The 13,845-nt window shown below is 35.4% G+C and overlaps 1 protein-coding gene across 1 annotated transcript in view; it reads left to right on the forward strand.

Moving 5' to 3' along the window:
* The window catches only part of ABCB5 (ATP binding cassette subfamily B member 5), a 113,315-nt gene that overhangs the window by 80,472 nt on the left and 18,998 nt on the right, over positions 1 to 13,845 (forward strand). The window contains exons 20-22 of the mRNA XM_061166316.1: positions 7,227 to 7,430; positions 10,785 to 10,885; positions 11,721 to 11,861. Coding sequence (XP_061022299.1) covers positions 7,227 to 7,430; positions 10,785 to 10,885; positions 11,721 to 11,861 — 446 coding nt within the window. The remainder of the gene's footprint in view (positions 1 to 7,226; positions 7,431 to 10,784; positions 10,886 to 11,720; positions 11,862 to 13,845) is intronic.

Here is a 13,845-nt window from a genome sequence, read left to right on the forward strand (position 1 = left end):
GAATACAACCAATTTAACTGGTATTATTTCAGCCCAAGGTAATGGCTTACTGCCAGCTGTCAACAGACTATTTTCTGTGTAAAATGTAGTTTTATTAAAGGTATAGAGCCATTTTAAATTCTTTGGGATACTGAATTTCACAGAATTACAAGGTACTATTTCTGTATATTTTAGCAACTCCTCTTCATCAACCAGAAGTCTTGCCTCACTTTTGTCCATAAGAAAGTGTTATTGATGCCACAATGTACACTTGATATACCAGTGACAGACATAATGTTAGTTCCAAGAATTCTCCTCATCAGAACTATAGTTACATTGCCCCCCAAGAAATAAAAATTTCATTTATTAATTCCAAGAGCCCAATGAATTGATTAGGTAGAGCTTGGCTATCATTGCCTAGGCAATGGTGACCTCACTTCTTGATTTAATTCTTTGACATGGAAAGCATATAAAACAGCTTAACATTACTTACAACTCAAACAATGTGAGTAGTCACTGAAATCACTTTACCACAGTATAATGTTGGTGTATAACTGCTGTTTGCCTTACAATTTTAGGTTGAATTCATTGAGACATTATCAAGTCTACAGCAAAACCTAATATCCAAAACCACAGTGGACAAGGTGGTTCTTTTTATAAAGAAAAATTTCAATCTCAGCCCTGAACCCAATACTCCATAGTAAAACTTTACTGCTGCTAAACCCACAAATTGCTGGGAAGACAAATCAAGAAGTTCAACTTCCGCTTTTGACCAAAAAAATAAGAGAAAGCTATAGGGACAAATGGACTTCATTGAGCATACTGGTCCAATAATGTGTAATAAATTCATTTATTTTCCACAAAATATTAATGAATACAATGAATAACAACAGGCCTTAAACACCTTCATTTTCACAAACTTTATAAATTTATCCAACTAAACCTTTTTTTTTTCCTCTACAAATATTTTTGCCACAATTAGTTGTACTACATCTTAGCAGGTTACACTTCAGGTTGTATTCATCTAGGTTTTTGTCTCAACTTCTTTGAAAATATTCTCAACTGTAGTTGTTGCATACAGATTATCCACAGCAGCTAATTTTTCAGTCACTTCAGTCACTTCACTTTGACACTGACTCAAAAAAACCAACAATTAAGCAGTATCAGTATTTAGTTCAACCCATCAAGAGCCAGGGAAACTACTCAAAATGACCTTCAAAATGATTTTCAATTGATCATTGAGATTTCTGCTGTTCTCAACTTTTTGGGCAATAGTTCTCATCAAAACACTAATCATCTGATATAAATTTATTCTTTCTGAACACATTTCTTCCACTGCTTCAATCAAACATGATTTAATTAACTGTCTGTGATTTTCTTGACTTAGCTAATAAATGAGCTACTCAGAAACTTATTTAGATTCAGCCTCATTTTCACTTTTTAGTTTTATGAATAAATTGTTAAGATGTGTTATTCCATTTTAATTTTCTAATTTTTATAAATGTTACTTTCCTGTGAATTAGGAATTTTATGATGAGTGCTGTCTGCTAATGTTGACATGTTCTGTTGATTTTTAGAACTATACAGTATCATATAAACACAACACTGTGGCATCTAATTAGAACGCAAAGTGATCCACAGCCTATTGTGCCTTAAAAGCAGACGTCCCAAAGTCCACTTTTCTCTTCCTTCCTTGTCTTTAGATGATGGACATCAATGGTAATTTTAAAAACTTGAATAAAATACCACAGTACAGCAACACATGTGGCAATCAACATGCTGCCAAATTACGGTGTCCTCACACTGAGCAGCAGTACCAAGTGAGCAGCGGGGCACGTAAGGTTTCTCTAGCAATGCCTCAACTTCCATCACTGCAGTGCCCAGAGAGCGGCAGACAGTAGGCAAACAGAGAGACGTGGCTGTGTTTCAATAAAACTTTGTTTATGCACACTGACATGTTTCATTCGTAGAAGTTTGATGTGGGTCTTTTTCATTTACCCTCCTTATCTCTTAATTTTTTGAGTGTATGCTATACAATTATAATAACTTTTAAGGCCACTATCTGCTACATCTAACATTTCTGTCATTTCTGAGTCAGTTTCAATTTATTGATTTTTATGGTCATTAAGGGTCTTTTTTTGCTGCTTTTTGGCATACCTGATAATTTCTGACTAGATGCCACATGTTTTGAATATAAATTTTGAGGTCTGAATATTTTTGTGTTTCTATAAATATTCTTATTCTGGGATGCAGTTAAATTACCTAGAAACAGTTTGATGTTTGGGAGGGGGTGGGTCTTGATTTTAAGATTTATTAAGCAAGACTGGAGTCAACTACTGAGACAAGACATTGAACATGTGCTACCCAATGCCAGGTGAATAATGAGGTTTTCCAGTCAGGCTGGTATGACGAATCACTATTTCTAGTCTTCACACATGCATCGTTCAATTGAATACTCAAAGGGGAGCCTTTCTGGATATTTAGATTTCTTTCTGTATACCTTTAGTGTTCTGTATTGCAAACACTAGCTTCCTCGGACTCTCCAGACTCTCAGCTTTGTCTATTCCACTTAGTCAGTCTGGTGGGCTCTGTCTTAGAGGGCTTAGAGTTCACCCTGTCTATTCTACAGCCTTAAAGCCCTTTCAAGGCGTAAGCTGGGGCAATCATAGGGCTCACCGTGTTTGTTTCCCATTTCCCTTGGTTGCCTTAGGTCTAGTATCTTGAAATTTATTGTTTCATATATTTTGTCTATTTTTTATTTGTTTCAGCTGAAAGGACAAATTCATTCCTTCTGTTCATGTTAGCCAGAAGCAGAAATCCTGCCATATGGAATTTTATTTCTACAATTACATACTGAATTTACTTCCATTTATTTTCTTATGGTACCAATTTTCTGGAATTTTCATATCAAAGTTGTATTCCCCACATTTAGCACAGTACCTTGGACATAGTGAAGTCTCTCAGTCGTGTCTGACTCTTTGTGACTCCGTGGACTATAGCCCACCAGGCCTCTCCATCCATGGGGTTTTCCAAACAAGAAGACTGGAGTAAGTTGTCATTTCCTTCTCCAGGGGATCTTCCCCACCCAGGGATCGAACCCAGGTCTCCCGCATTGAAGGCAGACGCTTTACCCTCTGAGTCACCAGGGAAGTCCCTTGGACATAGTAGATACTCCATAATTGTTATCTGCAGAACTATTTAATTATGACTTTCTGCTCTTAATTTTCAAGGAAAAATTCTATTTTTCTGCACATTGATAAAGAATCTAAAGAAGTTTCATTAAATTTCTTCTGATTTCCAGTTCTAAATTCTTTCCAGAACTACACTATCACTGTAGGCTTTAAAGGCAATTTTTTATTTTCCTTTAGTTCTTGTAGAATTTTTCAAGACTGAATTTTTAAAAAGAATTCTTTCTGGAATAAGAAAGATATATTTATATCCTTCTTATCCTGCTACCATCACCAAAAGGCAGGGACTGTGGCCTGTCCATGGCTGCATTGACTGAATATTTCAATAAGTTTCTGGTAGCTTAAACTAAAGTGCCACATAGAAAGGTATGTGATCTTATTTTCAAGAAGCAGATTAGTACAAAAGTAGATAACTCAAGCTTGTTGAATAAGCAAGGATATGCAAGTACAAGGCAGTTTATAGAAAGTTCTTATGGCCTAAACAAAACGTTCAAACACAAGACTGTTCCATCAAAAATTTGACAGGTTTACACTTGAATGTTTTTAGACATGAGGTTGGTATGCATAGTGTATAGCCTAATTTTCAGTGACTCTCAAATGTTCATCCACTGTGGCATCTACAGTTCATCTACTGTACTTCTCTCTCTCTTTCCAGCACAGTGCATAATTTTATACACAAAAGCTACAATCCTCAGCATACTTTCTGTCTTTCCTCCTCTGGTTTTCTACCTCTTTACTTCCTTTTGATCTACTGTCAAGAATTGTAATTTTTAAAGAAACTAGGATAAAAACAGAGGAAGGCAGTGAAGAAAGGAACTATATTATGGCCACCTAATAGGAAATATCCAAACAGAAAAGAATAACTGTCCACTGGATATATTTCATACTTCTGTAAATATAGATATAGTGCTAAGAACTGTGGTCTGAAAAAGGAAAAGTCATTGACTTCAAACTAAGAAACTACAAAGTGGAAATTAATGAATGTATAAAGGCCTACAAAACATAGCTATCAAGTAATTGATGGCAAGTAATTTCTTAGTAATATCTAGATAAATTTTATACTAAAAGAATATCTTATTCTTAACAAAACCTGACTGTAATTTTTAAAAATATTTCTATTTTATAGAAAAATATATAGAGTTTATGTGGCCATAGGGGCATTCCATAGGTAATTTGATGTGGGGTGGGACCTTCAACATTACAAGTGCTTAAGTTCCACAGCCTCTTCATCCAACTATATGATCTATATAACTCTGAAACTCATGGTGTGGGTAGGAGGAAAGAAGCAAGTTGACAGTATATTAGTTTGCTAGGTTGCTGTAACCAAGTACCACAGTCTGAGTGGCTTAAACAACAGGAATTTATTTCCTCATGGCTTTAGAGGTTAAAAGCCCAAGATCAAAATGTTGGCATGGTTGGTTTCATTCTGCATCCTCTCACCTTGACTTATATATCGTTTTCTTCTTCTTGTGTCCTCGTATGGTCTTTCCTCTGTGCAAACATGTCCACATTGAAATTTCCTTTTTTTAAAAAAATAAGGAAACCAATCATATTGGAGTAGGGTTCACCCTCAAAAACCTCATTTTTAACTTAATCACCTCTTTAAGGACCTTATCTCCAAATGCAGTCACATTCTGAGGAACTGGGAGTCAGGATCTCAACATATGAATTTGGGTTGGAGGTGTAGGACAATTCAGTCATAATATACACATCATATATCTCTGCATCATCCAGAATCCTCAAGAGACAGAGTGTGAGTAAGTATTAAATACCAAATATGGTTCTTATTTCAACCTCATTGATTAGAGTCAGTCTGTAATAAACACCTTAAGGCATATTTAAAATACGTTACCTGTCTGTCTGTCTGAATTTGCAGTCTTTAGTGGCTTGTTTGGTGTTTGCTATTGTTATTTGTTTTTACTTTGGGGGAGTTTTCTTTCATAGTTCAGTGAAAAATGGGAAAATAGTGAATCATTATGAAATTCAGTCTTGAAACTAAAATCACAAAAAAATTTTTAGGAGTAAGTCAGAGCCCTGTCTGATAGCTCAGTTGGTAAAGAATTTGCCTGCAGTATAGGAGACCCCAGTTCGATTCCTGGGTCAGGAAGATCCCCTGGAGAAAGGAATGGCTACCCACTCCAGTATTCTGGCCTGGAGAATTCCATGGACTGTGTAGTCCATGGGGTCACAAAGAGTTGGACACAGCTGGGCAACTTTTTACTTCACAGAGCCCTGTGGGGAAAGAAGATTTTTCATTAATGTTATTTTAATGATGATACTAATTTGGGGGGGGATACGTCAGTGAATAGTAATATCATTTTTTAGAGAAGCAATTTGACAATATCTATGAAGAATGAAAGGGTATATACCCTTTAACATATAATTCCAGGCTAGGAATTTAATATCAGGAAATAAAAGATGAGCACAAAGATTTTGCACAAAGATGCTCATTATGTCTTTGTTTTTAGTAGTGAAAAATTGGAAGCAATCTACTAAAAATTTTTTGAAGACTATTTAATGACCTATGAAAAAGCTTGCAGTGTAATATAAAGGGATAAAAAAGCAGGATACAATGCTGAATACATACAATAATCCTAATCTGAATGTGTATGTATTTATGTCTGGAAGGATGTCATTTAAAACATTATTTAGACCTTTTCCAATGACCATGTTTTCATGATCAGAGCAAAACATATGTTCTAAAAAGTGAATTGATATCCTAGTTGATTGTAGCTATGTTTCTAGGTAAATAGGGGTTTCCTTTTTTCATCCTAGCATAAAGGAGCTTAAAATTTCAAGACATGTAGTTCTCATCAAACAGTGATAAAGATATTTCTACCTATTTTGAGTTTTTTCCCCAAATTTCTTTTATGTTATTTTATACCATAATGTTTCCAACTCCTTTTCTATCTTGATGTTGCCTCTGTAGAATTTTGCTGAGTGAAATTGTTATAAAGTGCAGAAAAGGGAAGATATTATATACAAAGGATATGCTTCAGTGAATATCCTCATTCAATTCAGCACTACTATATTACAGTAGCTAAGAGTACCAGCCCTTTTTCGGTGTAAGAGGAAGAGGCAGGACTGGGTTTTGGAGACCACATATGGTGAATTGGGCATTCATATGAGGCACCAGCCTCATGCAGGAAAGCAAAACCAGTGTGCCAGGAGAGGGTACGCTTCCTAGGCAGAGACAGGGGTCATGATCTGCATGATAGCAGAGAGACTGATCATGAAACTCTATTAAAGAAAATGGGAGCTAGGTTTCTTACTATTGAAGAAGTGGATAACAAATACTAGAGGGAGAAAGCCAGAAATAATAACCTTGTGTTTTTTTTTTAATTGGAACTGGATGTATTGATATAAACCCATGGATTGCAAGAAATGTAAAGAGAGAAATAAATATAGATTTCAATATGTGCATGCATCTACACACACACACACACACTCCCTGGTTATATCCACTAACATTCCACTGATAATGAACACAACTGGCATTATATATTGACTTCTTTTTTTTTTTTTTTGACTTCTAAATAACATCTTCCACTAACAGGAACTCAAACTCCTTGAAGAAATGACAAATTTAAGGTGTAGGGCCTAGAAAATATTTTTGTATCAGAAAGCAATAATATATCCAAAGAATAATAGGAACGATTCAAAGGACAATAATATTGGACATAAGGTATACAAATAAAACATAGTGACCGCATAGTATAGGACATTTTTAAACTCTTAAGTATTATTTAATCTCTAAATGGACTTCTCTGATGTTTTAGATGGTTAAGAATCTGTAATGGCTACCTACTCCAATATTCTTACCTGTAGAATTCCATGGATAGAGGAGTCTGGCAGGCTACAGTCTATGGCATCACAGCCTGAGGGACTAAAAAAAAAAAAGAAATCTCTAATTGTTGGGTTGACCCAAAAGTTCATTTGGTTTTTCTGTAAGATATTATGAAATATATTCCAAAAAAACTTATTTTGCAAGAAACTATCATAGCAATTCTTATAAACTTAAAATTAACTGGCTTTTCCCCAATTTATGTCTGATTATAGGCAACAGGTTCAAGGGTTGGTGTCTTAACACAAAATACAATTAATATGGGACTTTCAGTTATCATTTCCTTCATATACGGATGGGAGATGACACTGTTGATTCTGAGTATTGCTCCAGTACTTGCTTTCACAGGAATGATTGAAACAGCAGCAATGACTGGATTTGCCAACAAGGATAAGCAAGAACTTATGCGTGCTGGAAAGGTAAAATAAATACCATTGTTACCATCATAACATTTTAAGAGAAAATCAAGAAGAGATTCCATTTTAACATTAACTTCCTTTCTTAAGAATCTGTAAAGTGGTGTATATGTATTGAAATCCATACAAATCAGTTTAGGATGGGTATAGATATGTCATAGCAATAGGGGGGTACATAATTTAGAGCATGGGCTATGTAGTCAAATTGGCTGAATTAGAATCCAGATTCTATCACTAACAAATGTGTGATATGAGCAAGTTATATCAACATTTCTGGACTTCAATTTCTTCCTTGTAAAGTAGAAATAAAATACTATCCACTTATAGATCTTTATGAGTACTACAGAAAACAGTCTTATTAGGTATATGCAATAGTATCTGGAAAGCAATAAGCACTCAATAATGTCAGTCATTACTACTGTTAGCAAATTGTGGGGGAATTTGTTAACATTGTGATTGCCCATTCTCTAATTATTGAATAATTAAATTTCTTGAATAATTATGGGTATTTCATTTTTCAAAATAAAGAGGAAATATAATATTTACTAAATGCAAGGCAAGGTACTGCTAATGGGAGTGCCTAAAACAAAACTTTATACTGATCAAAATGAGCAATGTATTTACTTAGAAAATGCTTTGACATATATAACTTTCTTCCCTGGTACCTCAGTCAGTAAAGAATCTGCCTGCAATGCAGGAGACCAGGGTTCAACTTGGGATGGGACGATCCCCTGGAGAAGGAAATGGCAACCCACTCCACTATTCTTGCCTGGAAAATCTCATGGACAGAGGAGCCTGGTGGGCTACAGTCCATGAGGTTGCAAGGGTTGGACATGACTTAGCAAATAAACCCACATGTAACTTTCCCAGGATCAGTCATATTCATAACAATCATCACTGTAGCAGAGATTTAGGGAAATATTGGAAATGTAGTACCATAATATCTAAGAATTGAAAGAGATGTCATTTGATCCAGCCACTCACCCAAAGTAGGAATCTCTTACGTAACATCCCTGTTGAGTGTCTATCCATCTTCTATCCACCCTTTTCTCCAGTTGCAGGTGGTATATTACTTTCCCAGGCTGTTGCCTACCTCTTAGATGATAGTCAACTTTTTTGTTTGTTTGCTTTTGGGGACCTTCTGTCTTTCTTGATTTTCATCTCAGTAGAGGTCCAAAACCTGTTTCTCATGACTTTAGGAAGCTGCATCATGTAAATGTGAAGTCTTCTCTTGGCCACCTAGCCCAAGATATAGTATTCAAGATTTATATCAAAGTTGGTGATCATGCCTGAGTATGAAAATGATTTTAATATTCTTATGGTCTGAATCACAGTGACTGTATCATATTAGATATAGTATGAATATTCATGAATAGGGATTCAGTGAAGCACAAGACCCAAATAAATCTGGTTTTCATGACCCTTGGGCCTTTCCACCTTTCCTGCAGTAGATAAGGACCTTTAGAATGTCTGCTGCTGCTGCTAAATCGCTTCAGTCGTGTCCGACTCTGTGCAACCCCATAGACGGCAGCCCACCAGGCTCCCACGTCCCTGGGATTCTCCGGCTTGAGCAAAAAGACTGAACTGTTTAGCATATATTTGCCTCAGAGGGCTGAAATTTTGTTCAGCCCTCCGTGTGTTTGCAAATTATCACACTTCCAAGTTAATCTGGCCCTAATTAGTTGTATTTTATTCATCTTAATTTTTATGTCATGAGCTTTAGTTATAAATCAAAAATCTTTGATTTTTTCCTTATTGCATTATTAGAGTAACCTCAGACTATACAATTACTAATTCCAATCAAATAGGCAACGTGTCCTTTTCCCACTGGCTTTTTAATCTGTCACTTTACCAAGCACCAAAACTTAGAATATGGACCAGTAAAACGTATTGGTCCTTCTTTGGTTGCATGTATAGATTTGGACAAATCATCAAATGTTTTATTTTTCAGATTTAAAATGACCATATTAGTTTTTTTTTTTTTTAAAGTTTATTTTCTAAGGCTCTCTTATTAGTCCTTTCTCCCTTGTGAAAAGTGAACCCAAGATTTTGTGTTCATTTCTCTTTATTTTCCTCAAGATTTCAGCATTCTTATCCATTTTCCTTATGTACTACAAAATATTACAAATGGAGGTTTCTTTGAGTTTCTTTTGAAATTATGAGAATTTAGAGCAGAATCCAGGTGTCCTGACCATGGTCTAGATATCCAATTCTCTCCCATAACCCAAGTTTCCCTTCAAATAACCTTGAGTGTCTACCTAGGTCTTCATCTGTTCCACAGTCTACTCTGCCAGTCTGGAAGCAGACTGTTAAAGCAGGAAATTTCTCTTTCAGATCAACATGTGTTCTCATGTCCAAATTATTCTAAGCCAAAAGTCTCCTCCATTTTTGATACCTCTTCTTTTTGAAAACTATGTAACTATGAAGAAGCATTAATATATTTAAACTAAATATCATTTTTAAGGGATATCTCTGGCAATCCAGTGGTTAAAAATCCATGCTTCATTGCAGGGAGCACAGCTTCGATCCCTGGTTGGAGAACTAAGATCCTATGTGCTGTGCAGTGCAGCAAATAATTGAATAAATAAATATCCTTTTAAGGTTACAGAAATCAAAATGAAAAATAGCCATAAAATATCTTATACAGAATTGAAAAGACACATTCCATGTTACTTTATGGCAGTGTTCCTAAGTCCTTGGGTTGCTATTTGCAGTTCTGTGCTAGAATGAAATAATTATTTATTTGATTCTCTCTGCTGTCTTTTTCGGGCTTCCCTGGTGGCTCAGAGGTTAAAGCGTCTGCCTGCAATGCAGGAGATCTGGGTTCGATCCCTGGGTCGGGAAGATCCCCTGGAGAGGGAAATGGCAACCCACTCCAGTATTCTTGCCTGGAGAATCCCATGGACAGAGGAGCCTGGCAGGCTACAGTCCACCGCTTGAATTAGCTCATAATTCATAAGACAGCTTCTTTGCATAGTTACATATGGATATAATGTTCACTAATATTTGATCCCTCTCCTTATGGAACTAGTCTAAATAGAAATTCAATGAAGACTTAAAGAAGGCTAAATTTAGATCAGTGGACAAAATCTTTTCAAAAGGAATTTTCCCTGAGTGTATTATCCTGATATATTACTTTCTTATTTTGTCCATGGGATTGCAAAAAGAGTCAGACACAACTTAGCAACTAAACAACAACAATCTTATTTTGGGGAAAGGAAAAAAGAAGCTAAGAAAACTTACCAGAAAAACTCACTGACTTGATGTACTTAACATGTCTTCAACGTGACCGTTATTCACAATCAGAAGTTTAACCACTACTAATTTTATTTCTCTTTTATTATCTTGTTTTATAAGATAGCAACTGAAGCTGTGGAGAATATACGTACTATAATGTCATTAACAAGAGAAAAAGCCTTTGAGCAAATGTATGAGGAGACGCTTCAGACTCAGCACAGGTGAATGTAGATTCATACTGATTGTATTAACTATAGTTTGTTCCTATAAAGACAGTACTCCTGGGTGACTGCAGTGGTTTGCCTGCCAATTCATTTGCTCTGGAATCATTCCTAATAATGGCATATCAGAATTTCTCACATAAGTCCACCAAGAGGAGACTAGAAAGAGGAGTTGAGAGTAAGCACATTTAGAACATACATTTTAGGTCCTCTCACATTGCCATGAACTATAACTGAGTGAGCATTTTATTATTTCCATGAAACAAGGTTAAGGAAATAACATATTTAAGAAGGTAAATAATATTGCTTAGCCCTTTATATTGAATCTCTAAAATAGTTCACATTTTAAAACAAATATATACACGTCAAAGGTGATCACTTTTAATTATAAACTAGTCCTCCTTACTTTATCAGAAAGATAGCTTTGTATTCTTTCACACTCATGCTTCTTTGGTTAGTACTGCCCTTTAATTTTTACCATTTATTCTCTTAGTGCAAGATTAGGATAGGAAATATTTTTAAGCCATATCTCTTTAACTCTTTCATTAGGTCTTCTTTAACAGACCTTGCCCATTCATTTGAAAATACATAGAGTCAGTTTTGTTACATCGAACTACAGAGCCATATAGCCATAGGGAAAATCATTATTTCTGTTGTTTTCTCTGTAATAATTACTAGTAGTTAAAAAGGTAAATTCTTTTTTTAATTCTTAGAAAAAATTCTCTAAAATTCTAAATAATAACGTATCTTATTTTCTATATTCATTTCTCTACATTTATTTAAAGACCTTGCTATACCTCATGCCCCATTATCTGGTAAATTTTGTGCATTTCAGAAATACCTTGAAGAAAGCACAGATCATTGGAATCTGTTATGCATTCAGCCATGCCTTCGTATATTTTGCCTATGCAGTGGGATTTCGATTTGGAACTTACTTAATTCAAGCAGGACGAATGACCCCAGAGGGCATGTTCATGTAAGTCATGCAAATATATAAACTCTGTAAATGGTTTATGTACTTAAAGTAACCAGAAAGATGTCTAGTTTAGAGTGCATTATCGTTTAAATAATATATGTGCAAAAGACATACTGGGAAATTTTTAAAAAATTGTTATTTAATAAGTACAGTCAAGTCAGTAAAATACTGATATAACACAGGTGTGTGTGTGTGTGTGTGCTTGCTTCAGTTGTGTCTAATTCTCTGCGACCCTATGCACTGTAGCCCGCCAGGCTTCTCTGTCCATGGGATTCTCCAGGCAAGAATACTGGAGTGGTTGCCATTTCCTTCTCCAACACAGGTACTCTGTATTAAACTCTCAAATGAATCACTTACTACTTCAGTTTACTAGATGTGTGAATGTAAGGTAGAATATGTCTTCTTGTTATCCATTATCTCTCCAGGTAGAGATGGCTTTAACAAGTATGATTGTAAATCAGTGAGGTAAGTTCCTTGCTAAGCAAACACTCCAGGAGAAACACATGTAAATGAGTATTTCTCCTCAGAAGAGTCAGACTGAGAATTGATCTTGGCATCCCAATGAGGCTGCCTCTTCCCAAAGCATTTGTTGGTGCTTCTGTTTGAAACTCTGTTCACATAGTTATGAATTTCTTTACTTCATACAAATACCTAAATTCAACTTCTGAAATTAGAAAAATTAATTTTGAGTATTAATTCTGAGCTTCTTAAGTCTCCTTAAAATGTCAGAATGTTACTAATCTGTATCATAAATGTCATTGCTAAACGTTTAGCGCTGCCCTGAGATTTGTTTATATTAAAACTAAGCAAAGAATCTTCTTAGTTAAAGAATGATACAGCCTCAAAATCACACCATCACTATCATGCCTGCAAATGACATCAGGCAGGATATTTCTTGAATGGGGCCTCTCAAGACTGCCAACCATTCTGTTTCATATGATAATCACAGTAACAACAAACTTGATTGAGTCCTTATTCAGTATTAAGGATTTGTAATACACTATTTGCTTAATCTTCTCAACTGCCCTGTGAAATGTTATGATTCCCATTTTACAGGTGGGGAAAATTAAGACTCAAGGAGGTTACCTAACTTGGCCAAAGTCACTTTATCAGTAAGTGGCAGAGCACAGATTCAAGTTCATGATTCAAGATGCTAGGGGCTTTGCTTAGTAGACATTTATTATTATTAATCATTAGTTATTATTATTACTAACTCTGTGACAAATTTGCATAGAATATTTCTGTAAAATTATTTTTAAATTCTTATGTAGTTTTCTCAACATATAAATATCTAGAGTTGGGCTAATGATTACCATAAATGGAACAAGTGACTTGCTTAATGTTATTTTATGGCCCTAAAAAGTAGGAGAATCAAAAGGCCCCCATACAAAAACTCCTCCTCCTGCTGGCCTACCACATTTCCTGAGTTTTTTTTATTAAACTCATAATTTCTGGAGACAAACTTTTTAGCTGTCAGAATATATGTAAGACTATTAACATGAGAGCATTGATTAATGAACAGAGTCACATTGGTATTCCCCAGTGCCCTGAGGGAAGGAAGAAACAAGGAGCTACCTGAACTAGGAGCACTAGTATCATTTTTTATTTGTTTCATTCAACCAGACTACAAATAGACTAAGGATACTGATACTTTTATAGTGTGGACATAGGAGACGGGCTGTGAAAAATATGGGAATGGGACTGTGCAAAATGTGAACAGATGATATTTGTCTTCAATAGCAAAATCTTCAGCTTTCTTGGAAATCCAAAGTGATCTCCGACTACCATGATCATGTCATGAGTGTCCCTTTATCAACACTAAATTATACCTAGCGTAAAGGATGTTGCGCCTTCCAGAGTAGGACAGCTTTCTATCTCATCAGCTAAGTGAACGGAAGATTTTACAAAGTTAACCACTTCCTACTAGAACCCTCTTCAGGTAAAGAGACCTTTGTGCTGTTTTCTGAATCAGTGATTTCCTGAT

This window comes from Dama dama, chromosome 18, assembly GCF_033118175.1.
Source record: "Dama dama isolate Ldn47 chromosome 18, ASM3311817v1, whole genome shotgun sequence".
Classification (NCBI taxonomy): Eukaryota; Metazoa; Chordata; class Mammalia; order Artiodactyla; family Cervidae; genus Dama; species Dama dama.